The sequence below is a fragment of the Akebia trifoliata genome, chromosome 5 (assembly GCF_017979445.1).
Source record: "Akebia trifoliata isolate Shusen 1 chromosome 5, ASM1797944v1, whole genome shotgun sequence".
In the NCBI taxonomy this organism is placed as follows: Eukaryota; Viridiplantae; Streptophyta; class Magnoliopsida; order Ranunculales; family Lardizabalaceae; genus Akebia; species Akebia trifoliata.
In genome coordinates this window covers 1,622,124-1,635,043 of record NC_141379.1, presented here as the reverse complement: position 1 = coordinate 1,635,043, position 12,920 = coordinate 1,622,124, and the positions used below count along the sequence as shown (strand labels likewise).

Genomic DNA, 12,920 nt, shown 5'->3' with positions numbered 1-12,920 from the left:
CGATTTGGTTCTATTTTAAACCTAGATCTAATCGATTCCAATAAAATAGATCTGGATTTTCAGTTCCATTTAAATGAGCATCCATTGACACTTCTACTGGTCAGTACTAATGGTTTCAAAACTCATCCGAGATCGAGATGTATCATCCAAGTAGTCTCGATGTCAAGCATGGACGAGAACAAGTCAAATTTTCGAACGAGATCTATAATCCCAACATTCATTTTTTTGATTTTTGAACGTCTCAAACGTATCAGAAAACTCATCTGAGACGACTCAGTATCTGACATGGACGAGACGAGAAGAGACGGAAACCGAGTTTTAAAACCACTCAATAGTCACTAGGTGTACTTCGTGTCGACCAGGTGAGTGAGACCCAGAGATGTTATCCACTTCGTTCCCGCCAAGAGCAGCAAAGCTGGAGTGAACATTGTCCGTACGTAAATGGCTTTGTCGCTCCTCTCATCGTCTCTCACCATCACATCTCGCCTCACCCAGTGCGCACTGCGCACCCAACCTGCACCTCCGCTACCTTCTTCTTCTCTCTCACCAAACCCTAACCCTAACCCTACCTCTGTTCCTTCACTAACCTGCGCCCTCCAATGCCAACACTTCCAATCGTACGCATCCTCTCTCACTTGTACTCAAACCCTAACCCTGATTATCTCCTAACGGTCTTTTAATTGGTTTGCAGGTGTTCGGGTTGTACACATGAGTGGAATCTCCACCGTCCGATCATACTTGATGAAGTTAATGACTTCTTTAGAAATCACGGAGTTTCGAATTTCAGCTTTGATAGTGGTAGATTGGTATGAATTTTTTACAATTTTAGTTGATTTTCAGTGATTTTTTTTAAAGATTTGATTTTTGTTTCCCCTTAAAACGACAAAGGGTTCTGATAATGTGCTTCTTCTCCCTTAGTGGGGATGGAGATCTCGTGCAAAACTAGCCGTTAGAGGTTCATCGATCAACCCTTTGATTGGGCTTTATGAAGAGGGTACTCATAATGTTGTCGACATTCCTTTCTGTAGAGGTCAGCAGCACAGCCATTATAAATTCAATTATGTGTTCATTTTAGTTTGAAATTTCATTTTTTTTTTTTAATTAATTATTATTTTTTAAATATGCAGCTCATCATCCAAGCATCAATTCCGCCGTTGAACTCCTTAAACAAGGCATTCTATCTGTTTAAAATTTGAGTTTTCTAATTTTAATTCATAATTTTTTTATTTTTTGCAAATTTAATGTGTTGGACTTGGTGTGGGTTCTCCTTATTTTTCAGGAATTACTAAGCTGGATATCGAACCATACGATGAAGATCAGGGAACTGGCGAGCTACGATATGTCCAGGTTTAAAAAAAAATTTCAAACCTTAATATTGTTCATTTTTCATATATTATATTAAGTAGAATTCAATTATAATGATTTGTTCTTGGTACAAATTTGATGATATTGGGTGTTTGCAGATGGCGGTGACGACATACAACACATCCCTCCCGGCCTCAGAACGATACCGTAATGGTTAGTATATATGAACCCATGCTAATGTCACCTTACAATTGTAGTTGAATTTTCGGTCTCCGAGTTTTTTCAAAATTTAAGAAGAACCCTTATTAGAATTACTAACCTAATTTTTGTTTCTAGGCAAAGTACAAGTTTCTTTAGTTTGGAATTCAAGAAATGAGAACTCACCCAGCTCAGAAAAGTTAAATGCCTTGACCAATGTAAGCCATGAATTTGGTTTTCTTTTAATCTCTCTGTTTTTGCGAAGCCCATTAAATGATTAATTGGAGTCTGCGTAATCAGATAATGGATTTCCTATTATTTATTTATTTATTTATTTTTGGGTCATGGATTGCAGTTCTTGTGGAGAAATGGTGGGCCAAGTAGCAATGTCCATCTAATTCACTCTGTTTGGGTTAACTTTCAGACATCCACTAACAATGTAAGTGAAAATAGTTTAATGAGAGCTATTTCTTGCATTTAATTAAGATTTCGGTTCTTTTGATGGACCGGGGGTTCTGTCTTTTAAATGTTGAGCGTTTGAAGGAGTTAAGGTTAAAGGAGAGTAGATTCTGATGGAGAAGACAGTAAGAAATAGCTATTACCCAATCCTTGCCTTATGCCGGACTCCCTTCTTGGCTCCCGCTTTTTTTTTTTTTTTACAATAGTTCAATTAAAAGGGAAAAACCAAAAGAATTTCCTTTAGGTAGAAAAGAGAGTGAGATGGGTGGGTGAGGACTTTAAAGTATGGGAGCTCTTTGGAAGAAGGATCATCAAAGCCTTATACCAAAGATTCTTTCGAGTTTAAATTGTGTAGATGACTATTAGCAATACAGATAGACACAAGTTCATCATAAGTGCGATGTGTCTGATAAGTAGTTAGCCCCCCATAGGAGTGGAAGTACTTCCATTTTATCCATTTTTTGTTCTATATTTTTTTTGTTTTCGCCACAATTAGTTAGATTTGCTTAGTCTTCTTGAAAATTCCTGGATGGCATTGGATCCGAAGTTTCATTGCAGCAGTCTTCACAATTCCGTACCACCATTATCGGTGGATTTTCTGCAATTGTGGATGTTTTGAAAATATCTGGTTTAGGTGGTTTGAAGTTGTTGTAACATGAAAATTCTACCAATTATGCAGATAATTTTTGGGAATAGGTGGAGACATCTATTAGGAGAAAGAGATTTTTGGGAACATGTTGGAGGGATTGATGTATCCTTGGCTCCATCCAGCTTTGGTCAAGCAAATACAAGGGTATGCCAAACCTCTATTCTAACACGAACTCTTTGTACTTCTTTATTTGATTTGACTTAATGAATTACTCTATCCTGTTTTTTTTTTTTTTCCTGTCAAATGTAAGATTTTATTGCAAACGAAGAAAGGCAAGAGGCCGTGATGGCCCCTATACAAATGAAGCAAGAAAAAAGCAACAAAAGAATAAAAAAACAAAAAAACGCCCAACAAGACCAAACTAGGCAAGATTACATGAAACAAAGCTCACCCTACTTGGAGAAAAAGGCTTCAAAGAACACCCCCTTGAAATCTTTGCTCAATTTGCTTTAAAGAAATTATAACCTAGGAGGTCTAGAATCACCTCTTGTGGAGTCTTTTCCTCTCCCTGGAACACCCTTCTGTTTCTCTCTTTCCAAATCAGACACACTGCAAAGGGAAGGATAGCCTACAAGTAATAATAACTTAGTGCACCTCTTGTGCAAATATCCTGTTTACATTGATCAAGTACTAATAACTTAGTAAACTAGATTAGCCAAAAAAAGAAGAAGCTTAAACTAGATACCAGAAAAGCATTTATATTCTAGGATGAGCTACATTATTTTCTTTTGGCTATGATTAGATAGAGGAAAATGTTCAGTGCCGGAACTCCTTCATCTAGAAGCCAAAAGCAACATGAATGTCAAGTTTTCATTTGCCTTTAAAGGGCTTAGACCCATAGCTCAGTTGGTTTGACACATTGCAAAACAACTTTGAGGTTGTGGGTTCAAATCCAGCTTACCCATCAAAAAAATGTTTTCATTACCTTCCTGTTTTTGGAACCATAGACAGCTTACATTTTTCATTTTGTGTTCTTGTAGTGCAGACTGCGCCAAAACATATTACTTCTCTAAGATAATCATTACTTCTAGGATTTATAAACGCTTGCCAACAAAATTAAATAAAATGAAGGATACTTAAATGTCATTATGTGGATGCTTGCAGGCTTTTGATTCCTTGCTTCGAAAGTTACAAACATATGTTCCCTATACAGCATCTGTTACTGATTTGTATGCAGGAGCTGGCGTCATTGGATTATCATTAGCCGTTGCTCGAAAGTGCAGGCAAGTACTTAGATGGCTCTAATCTCCACCTTTTAATGCTCCAAAACCTCATTTTCCTATAAATATATCTTACCTCGAACTCAAAATAACTATTCCCTAGCTGCAGGTCCGTTAAATGCGTTGAAATTAATAAGGAGGCAAAGCTATCTTTTGAGAAAACAATCAGCCGCTTACCAAAATCTGTAGATAGCAGCATCAGCTGGAACAATGCAGACACTTCAATTGTTAGTGTTCAACCTCCCAACACATTGACCTGATATTTTTTGAAGATCTTGCAATAATTTCTAATACTTCCAGAAAAATGTTTATTCTCAAATGTTTAAATGTATAATGTGAATTTCATGAGAGTCTAACATTTATAATCTAATAACTTATAATTTTTTTAATATTAATAATTTTACTATCTTTCTTATTTTATTTTATATGTTTCTATAAAGTCCAACAGTTCGAACTTCTCCATGAGTTTCCTTTGCCAACCAAACTTCTGACTAAGCATAGCCTTGTAGTAGTTTAGGGTTCCCCTTTTCTCACTGATTTACATCTTTACCAGGAACCTCTTTCTTGGCTCGAGGGATCAGATGTGGTGGTGGTTGATCCTCCTAGAAAAGGGTTAGACCCATCTCTAGTCGATGCATTGCGGACATTATCATCATCCGAGCGTAAAATTAATGCATCTGAAAGGTAGCTCTTCATTTTTAGTTCACGTTTGGTTGGAGTCTGGGTTCCATTTGAATATTTCTTTCAAGCCTCCACAAACCTTATATGCATGCTCGTGCCCTTGATGGATTTATGTATTTAATAATGCAGTTTAAGTAATTAATTTTGTATTTGTCTACCTTAGCGCTTTCTTAAAGATAAAAGATGAAAAGAGACCGTGGGTTTTACGTGCAAGGGAAGCTTCTGTTCATATAGAAAGCAAAACAACATGGGAGAGAAGTCAGTCATTGCCAGAAACTCTCATTTATATAAGTTGCGGATGGGAAAGCTTTAAGGAGGTATTTCTGGCCACAGCAGCTAAATTTTTTTGTGAACTTGAATAAGACTCAATCTTAGTTATTCTCTGCAATCTTGAGTGTCATCAAACATGAATATGCTATCTTCTCTCTAAGCTTTTCATGCATCAATTGCTGAACAGGATTGCAGGTCTTTGTTGTCTAGCAAAGCATGGCATTTGGAGAAGGCTCATGGTTTCAATTTTTTTCCCGGCACTCAGAGGTATCACTGTCCTTTATTTGATTTATATCTTTTACTTTGACACTAGGTAAATCTTTTGCATGACTCATAAGTCTGTAGCTGCAATCTACAATGATTTCATAAACATAACATATCTCGATTTTATGAACTGAACCAACACATTGCCAATATGAATCCCCCTTTGAGCTCCGATTATACTTTAGAAATAAATAACTGGCTTAGTAGATGATAATGAAAACACTTGTCTAAATAATAAAACACAACGGTTGTCCCCCTCCTTTGTCTCAATCTTTATAGCCCATAAAGAAAGCATATCGAGGACAGCTTTTATCTTTATTGCTCTCTTCTTCCTCTTCCCAAGAATACTCCCAACTTTATCACCTTCCCTCTTCTCCCCTTGTTACTTCCTTATTGTATCATACATACTCCCCTTCACGATGCCTTGAATTATACCTTGCAACTTTCTTATAATATACACTTGAAAGTGCACTAAGCTTCAGTAATTACTTGTCCATCAGAATCTGTGTTCTCCATCACAGCAGTAAACAGAGTCCAGCAACATTTGGTGTATAGCTGCTGACATTGTTCCTCTCTTTTTTTTTTGACCTAGTTAGTGTTGGCACATTTTAATTGCTAATAATTGGATCTACATATACTATTGTTCAGTTATGGGAAACAAGTATAGAGTTTATTTTTCTGCACCATCTTTTTATTATTACACACCAAATAATGAAATGAAATCATGATATTCAGGTATGAATAATGATTCTATTGTTTCCACCACAGCACCCTATTACATTTCTTCTTCATCTCCACCAACCTTGCCCCGCATCCCCCCTCTGCTGCCTTCCCCCCAATCCTATACCACAAAGATTTTGAAAGCCCCATTTTGTGACTGAAAATGTCTTTGGTGTCTTAACTTTATTTGTTGTGTTATAGAAAGGTTGATATGGTAATATATGTGACGAGATTGTTTGAAATAAAAAGTATAAGTAAATTATCAAAAAAGTGCATTTTTTCATGATTTATTTGAATTATATGGTAAAAGAAACATGCCATTTTCTTTGGTAATTTGTCTATTTAAACAAGACGATAAACTATGGATGCAGCATTGAAGTTTTGGCTGTGTTCAAAAGGGGTCCAGGAGTTGGCCTCAAGAAAAAGAAAAAGGGGAAGAAGAAGAAACCAGTGTACGGAAATACTAAGAATTGAAACAATAGTTTGTTTTTCTTTGACTCAATAAGATGTAGGAAAATGGTTACAGAGATGAAAGTTGTACATGTGTATTATTCCTTCCATTTGAAAGTACAAAAAAAAAAGAAAGTGATGCAAAATTTGAAGGAATACAGGATGGATGGTGCTCCATTAGATGAACTGGTTCCAGACTGATGATCAAGGGCATATTTTCTCTTCCCTCATTGTTTGCTAGATGAGGGAAGGTCTTTAATTTTGGGTTATACATATATTGTGAATTTATTGTATTAAACTCGGATAAACGGATGTGCGTCAATGACACATCCATATTCCGATAAAAATAATTGCAGATAAATTTACCCAAATTCTTTAATGGATAAAAAGAATTGTACCCATACCCGAATAACTCGGGAGGATGAGTCGGGTAAGCGGATATTATCCAATCCATTGCCAGCCCTAAACGGGGAGGAGGGTTCCTCCAAAATTTGGAAGCACTTCAAAGTTTCCTCTATTTTTTTTTCCAGGCCGGCATCTTCTGTTGTCGAAAGAGTGTTCTAATACATGCTTTTACTATGTTCATTTACATTCTTGCTCACTTTTTAAAGAAAATTTAACTTGAGAGAACTTTAAACTTAACAATCCCAAGTCATTCAAACATAACTAGCTGTGCTGAAATACTACGATTAATCTTTCATAATACCCCAAATATCAAGCTTTGGCAATTACTCAAAAAGCTTTTTGCCTTAAATCGTTACTTTTCGTCTTTCAGTAATTTTGCCCTACAACTTGAACAATGGATGACTAGTTGCTTTTCAAACTATTAAAAATAGCACCTTGAAAGGCTATAGATTATTGGCAAGTTGAAAAGTTGTACACTTGTAGACATGGTTTTAAAACTTGGTTTTGTGCCTTGTCTCGTCCATGCCAGATACATTTGAGACGTCTCGGACGAAAATGAACTTGCGGTTTTAAATCTTGTCCGAAAAATTGATTTGTCCGTCTCATCCATGCCTGGTACTGAGACAATTCGGGCGATGTCTCAGTCTTGTAGATGGTACAAAAGGTCTATATGATCGAGGAAATTGTGATTTACAATTTTCAAAGAAACCCCACTCATTACTGGGAAAAATTCTTAAATGTTAATCTCTCAAATATTAATCTCAAAGAAACCTCACTCATTACTAGGAAATTTTTTTAATGTTAATCTCTCAAATATACCCCTCCTCCTATCCAAAAAATGTTTTAAGAAATCCCATTGGACAATCACTTTTCTAAAATATTTTTACTGCAATCATTTCCTACCCACAGAATTATGTTATTTTTTAAATAACTAAATAATATCCATAGAAAAATAAGAAATGAGGTAAATTTAAAACTAGTATCAACTGAACATACTACGGAAACTCAAGGCTTATGAAACAAAATCGGAGAAAAAAAATCTTGGAGAGGATTCCATGAATGATAATAATATATAAAAGAGTCTTTCCTGGAGTGACTTCAAGCTGGAACCTCATATCGCAGTTCTTGATGTGAAAGTGGATAGGAATCATAGATCTTATTCACTCGTATCTGAATGTAAAACATCTATGATTCCCATACACTTTCATGTTAAGAAGTGCGATATGAGATTTCAAACTACGGTCACTTCAGCATTATTCTATATAAAATTCTCACACCATTGAAAATATATAAAAAATGATTTGTTTTTTTTTTTTTTGATAACATAGGTACACCACCTTCCAATTGCATCATCAAACCCAACTTGAACCATATATTTCATCTTGTTCCATTCGAAGTTTCTTTTTTTTTTTATTTTTAGGGATTCACTCATTGGATAGAATCTTCACTTTGGATGATATGATCTCTCAATGGTGGATTACTCCCAAGCTTTATTTACATTTAATCAAGAAATGAAGAGTTCACCAACCACATTCTTATTCATTGTTCCATTTGGATGTACTTATTATCTCATTTTCAAGTGGACCAGATTTTCCCCTAATCTTTTATTTGGACTGTTGGAAGGTTAGAATTGCAACATCTTCTCTTTTAAAAAAAAAAACTTTAGACTATACTTCCTTTTGTCATTGCTTGAGATCTCAGGAAAGAGTGCTTGAGATCTCGGGAAAGAGCACAACAACAAAATGTTCCAGAGTAAGGAGAGTTCATCTCAAACAATGACATTAAAAAGTAAAGACTTTGCAGGAATGTGCATCCAAGATTTTGTTTTCAATTGGTATACCATATGTGAATCATAGCCCCCGAGCGTGTTTGCTTGTTTTTTCTCCTATATCTTTCCCGTTGTATGAGGGTTATCTCAATCTCTCTTTTCTAGTGAAAATTTTATATGTATCAAAAATAAATAAATCCGTCGTAAACAAATTATAAATACTGAGTCATAGAGACTCATTCAAAACTTCCAACGATCAAGATCCACAATATGAAGTCTAGCTCTTCAAACAAGTCTAAGAGAATCACATAAAAAAAAGACGCTACTAAAATCAGGTGAACCATAAAAAAACATGACCAACTTCTACCAGACTCATGCATTCCTCTTCCATCAAAGTTGCAACCGCCATATTTTTCTCCAATGCGAAGAGAAGACCCTCAAACCTCTGACAAGATCATAGAAATTATTAGATATTGGATCAGATATAGTGCTTGAATCTATCTGAGCTGTTCTTCAAAATAATCAATATTTTTCAAATAGCAACATCATCATTCTATGCCTAGTAGCATAAACAACATAATGCCAGTTAAAGACAACTTACAGATTTTATTGAATGCCACGATGTCACAGCTCTGAATATACTCATTTGCAGGTTCAACAGTGAAATAATCTTCAATAAGACTGTCGATGGACACTAAATCATCCACAATGGTCAACATAATCCGCAACTTCTTGATACCATATCCAACAGGTACAAGTTGGGCTGCAGTTTGAACATATATTAAGTTAATTTTAAAAAACTCCCGAAATATCCACAGTTCACAGAACAATACTGTACACGATAGCGATGTTCAATTATTTGGATTAACAGCTAGCTAAACACGAGGCATAAGGAGAAGCACTTACATGCTCCCCAGGTCAATCCTTCCATTTGAACACTTCTAATGGTTTCTTCAAGCTTTTTCATGTCTGTTTCATCGTCCCATGGCTTCACGTCCAACAAAACAGATGACTTTCCAGCTGAAATGAAAACAACAAGTTGTCGATCCAAGCTTCGCAAAAAATAAGAACGGGCATGGAAAAAACAACTAGTGATCACGAATAGACATGTCTCTGGTTTCAAATATCAGAATGTATCAGTCGTAGAAAAGAGTAAAATCAAGGACCTTATTATGAGGAAAAGACCATCAATTAGCATAATATTAAGAATCACAGTGGACATCCAGCAGTGCAGGACTAGAACTCAAAAGGGTCCCAACAAAGATATATAACGATAAATAAATTTAAAAAAAATGATCAGATGATTTCAATTGGATACATTCAATTCGTGGAAAAGATAGAGAAATATAATACTGATGTTAGTTGTAGACAAACTTCCAAACAACTTAATTGCAAAGTAATTCCAACCCTATTGTGTATTTCTACAATAATAAGATTAATAAAACACTCACCCTCTTTCTTTTTCCCAGATGCCTTCACGGCAGCTGCACGTGCTTCGGCAGCCTTCTTCTCCTCCTCTGTCTCTTCACCAAAAAGATCCACATCATCATCGTCGTCATCCTCATCAACTGCAGCCTGAAACACCCAAGTATCAATACAATAATAATGACTACACAACTACTGGGATATCACAACACATTAGGAGTTGATTCTCCTGTCTCTTAAGTCAAGCCGGATTCTGACATCTGAAATAAGCAAACAGAGGTAGCTCTTGAGTTACCCGATGTTTAGCATTCCCATTAATTCCAGCAATTATGAACCATTCTCAGTTGCCCGCCTTTAGAACATGAACATTGTGTGTGTGTATACAAACAGGGGATGAAAGTGTCAACTTAGCTAAGTTGCTAAAGGCATGGGTGAGTGTTGATCCCACAACCTAGGTTCAAATCTTGTTGATCCCACTTTCATGTTCACTACTAACCATCTTGCATGCCTAAGAAAAAAATTATACAAACAAGGAAAAAAAATTCATGGCTCACCTTTGTGTCAGCTACAGCAGGAGTTGCCACAGCATCTTCAGCAACAGAAGCAAATCCCTCCACGGTGACACCATTGCCTTCTCCGCAGACACCCCTACAATAAAAAAAGTATTAAATCATTGGGAAATACAGTGACAAGAGATAACAATACAAAACATGGAAAGAGCTGAAACGATAAGAGTTCTATGTACTTACGAAATCCTTAAAAGTGCATTAATGTGATTGTACCACCTCAATACATTCACATATTCAGATGATGGGGCAGTTGCAAGGGCGGCATGGACAGTGATATCATCCTTTGAAGCTTGATACCTGAGATCATTCAGAATAAAAACACGATGAATGGAAAAAAATATTCGTAAAAAGAAACGGAAAAAAAAAAAAAACGTTAAACAAAAATAATTAAGACTTACCCACTGATGTAACTCTTAGTCAGGAGATACTCATCAAGTTTCTTCAAGCCAGACTCAGAGTTTAGGTTGCAAAATGTGATAGCCATTTGCTAGTATGTCAAAAAATGGTCAAAGTTAGAATTAAAATCAGATCTTTGGATCTACACTTTTACAAATAAAATAAATCATTCCACATCCTTTAAGTAAAAGATGCCTTGAATGGGAAAGGTAATCTTTTTGAGCTGTCGGAAACCACTTGATAGTCACATGGTTATGTTTCCAATCGAAAAAGACCCAGTTTGGGACAAAATAATCAAATGGTTTCCAAATCCATGTCGTTACCATATGTAATTAATCTCCACTGCATTGATTAAATATATCGACATTGTGGTATAGTGATCCAAAATCTTTAGGTGCTGACTGGTTTGTCTCACCTGGCAGCTGATTTGGTTTGTCACTAATCCAGCCTGGCAAGAATGTTTTATTCCTTGCTCTTGTGTATAGATGACACTTGCTGTTTTTCTATTGGATTGGAGATAACAAACTGTACTGCAGAACATTGTGATGAAAAAGGAATATATTGCTAGATCCAAGGATGATTGAGGTAGCAAAAAGAGAGAGGAAAGGTGTGTTCTTGTAGAGAGAAAAGTGAGAAAGTAAACATATCCGTGTAAAAGGGTGCCATTGTTGGACCTTGAGTGTGTGAGCTGAATGTATTTTCTCTGGTGTATTCTCTGAGTTCTATACCTTGTATTCTGTAACTCTCATTGCAAATAGTGGATTTGAATGGCCAAGCCGAAACTGGATGTAGGAATGCTCATTGCATTCTGAACCAGTATAAATCCTTCTTGTTACATTTATTTTCTGTTCTGTTCTTGTTTATAAATTTCTGCTGCTGCTAGTTGATTGCTGTAGCAGTATTACTGCTTCTATTAGGTTCTGTGCATCTTGTTCTTGTGTGTAGAGACACAACAGACATTTACCCAAATAGAAATCTTAAGAGCAAAAACTATAACTATATAGAACAAACCACTAAAGAAACTACAAACCCTATAGTAATGCACACGAATTCAACCAAATAAACACAAGTATATATGAAAACATCCTTCTATAACTAAGGTCTTGTTCTTATAAGTTTAAAATCCAAAATTTCTAAAACTTATCTTTAGAATAAAAAGCAACCCAAATACAGTACTGGAGTTTCCAGGTAAGTCATAACAATCCAACCAAATAAACACGAGCACAACTAAATATCCTTCTAAAAATCGGACTGTTTTTTTTAGAGATTTTTGGCAAAAAAAAAAAGTATTCTTTTTATTTAAAATTGATGAACCAAACATGCCCTAATCTCATTATTCAACTGAAACAAAAAAAAAAACAAAAAAACAAAAAAAAAAAATTACCACAAAATATTTCGATCTTAATTAATGTAAAGGGAAATTAGCAGATCACATGAAAAAAAAAAAAAAAAAACTATAATATAAAGGAAAATCAGATTCATGAACAACATACTAACAGATCCACTAAGACAAATCATCACATTCACGAACAAAATACTAATAGATCCACGAAGACAATTCTATGAGGTACACTGGAAATAAAATTTGTACCTTAAAAGAAATTGGTACTTCCTCGGATGCCTCTCTTTGGTTGTAGAGAAAAAAAATTAGGGTTTCGAGACTAATGAATTATGATCCTCTGCCCTTTATATATAAAATGAAAACCACTGTATCTTTTTCATCCGAAAATTTAGAGTTCGAGAAAATCCTCCTCTAAAGAAAGGAAATTACTTAAAAGGAGACTGGCGGAGGGATTTCTTTCAGAATAGTCCCTAAGCTTTGAACGGTAGCTTATAGTGTATTTGTTGAACTCTTATATCTTAATATGTTCCCTTATTATTGTCGAGCTCAACAGTTCGTTTTTGTTGCCGAGTTCAACATTTTTATGAAAGACATTTTTTTTTTGTTATTGTTGAATTCAAATTTTTTTTTAAATGTGGAACTAGACAACAAAAAATGGTGATCTTAAATAGATCAACTAAAAATTATAGCTTAACACAGGGGACGGATATGAGTGTGTCCATATCCATATCCGATTTTTTTTATCTAGATTCAATTTGATCGAATTTATTGATTTGGGTCGGATAATGTCAAACTGAAT

The 12,920-nt window shown here is 35.4% G+C and overlaps 2 protein-coding genes across 2 annotated transcripts; one reads left to right on the top strand and one right to left on the bottom strand.

Moving 5' to 3' along the window:
• The first annotated feature begins 302 nt into the window (after positions 1-302).
• On the top strand, positions 303-6,475 carry LOC147400868 (S-adenosyl-L-methionine-dependent methyltransferases superfamily protein). The gene is made up of 15 exons (XM_086441913.1): positions 303-617; positions 692-806; positions 919-1,030; positions 1,128-1,172; positions 1,280-1,347; positions 1,464-1,518; positions 1,642-1,721; positions 1,859-1,942; positions 2,642-2,755; positions 3,716-3,828; positions 3,935-4,058; positions 4,385-4,515; positions 4,676-4,829; positions 4,970-5,049; positions 6,138-6,475. Exons 1-15 carry the CDS (start codon positions 442-444, stop codon positions 6,238-6,240), a joined length of 1,554 nt encoding a protein of 517 aa, XP_086298039.1. The 5' UTR covers positions 303-441; the 3' UTR covers positions 6,241-6,475.
• A 2,126-nt stretch (positions 6,476-8,601) lies between these two features.
• Positions 8,602-12,520, bottom strand: LOC147400867 (elongation factor 1-delta-like). The gene is made up of 8 exons (XM_086441914.1): positions 12,371-12,520; positions 10,782-10,870; positions 10,564-10,680; positions 10,369-10,462; positions 9,841-9,964; positions 9,296-9,409; positions 8,991-9,152; positions 8,602-8,834 (listed from the first exon to the last, which is right to left on the bottom strand). Coding segments are annotated over exons 2-8 (699 nt in total). The 5' UTR covers positions 10,868-10,870; positions 12,371-12,520; the 3' UTR covers positions 8,602-8,832.
• Positions 12,521-12,920: the final 400 nt, after the last annotated feature.

What these genes read in the sequence shown, in the direction of transcription:
- LOC147400868 (XM_086441913.1), top strand. Translation starts at nt 442, where the DNA reads ATGGCTTTGTCGCTCCTCTCATCGTCTCTCACCATCACATCTCGCCTC. An exon ending in TTCAGACATCCACTAACAAT is followed by an intron (nt 1,943 to 2,641) that starts GTAAGTGAAAAT and finishes CCAATTATGCAG; the next exon opens with ATAATTTTTGGGAATAGGTG. An exon ending in TCATTAGCCGTTGCTCGAAA is followed by an intron (nt 3,829 to 3,934) that starts GTGCAGGCAAGT and finishes ACTATTCCCTAG; the next exon opens with CTGCAGGTCCGTTAAATGCG.
- LOC147400867 (XM_086441914.1), bottom strand. Translation starts at nt 10,867, where the DNA reads ATGGCTATCACATTTTGCAACCTAAACTCTGAGTCTGGCTTGAAGAAA. An exon ending in ACTAAGAGTTACATCAGTGG is followed by an intron (nt 10,681 to 10,781) that starts GTAAGTCTTAAT and finishes GAATGATCTCAG; the next exon opens with GTATCAAGCTTCAAAGGATG. An exon ending in CTGCTGTAGCTGACACAAAG is followed by an intron (nt 9,965 to 10,368) that starts GTGAGCCATGAA and finishes TGGGTGTTTCAG; the next exon opens with GCTGCAGTTGATGAGGATGA.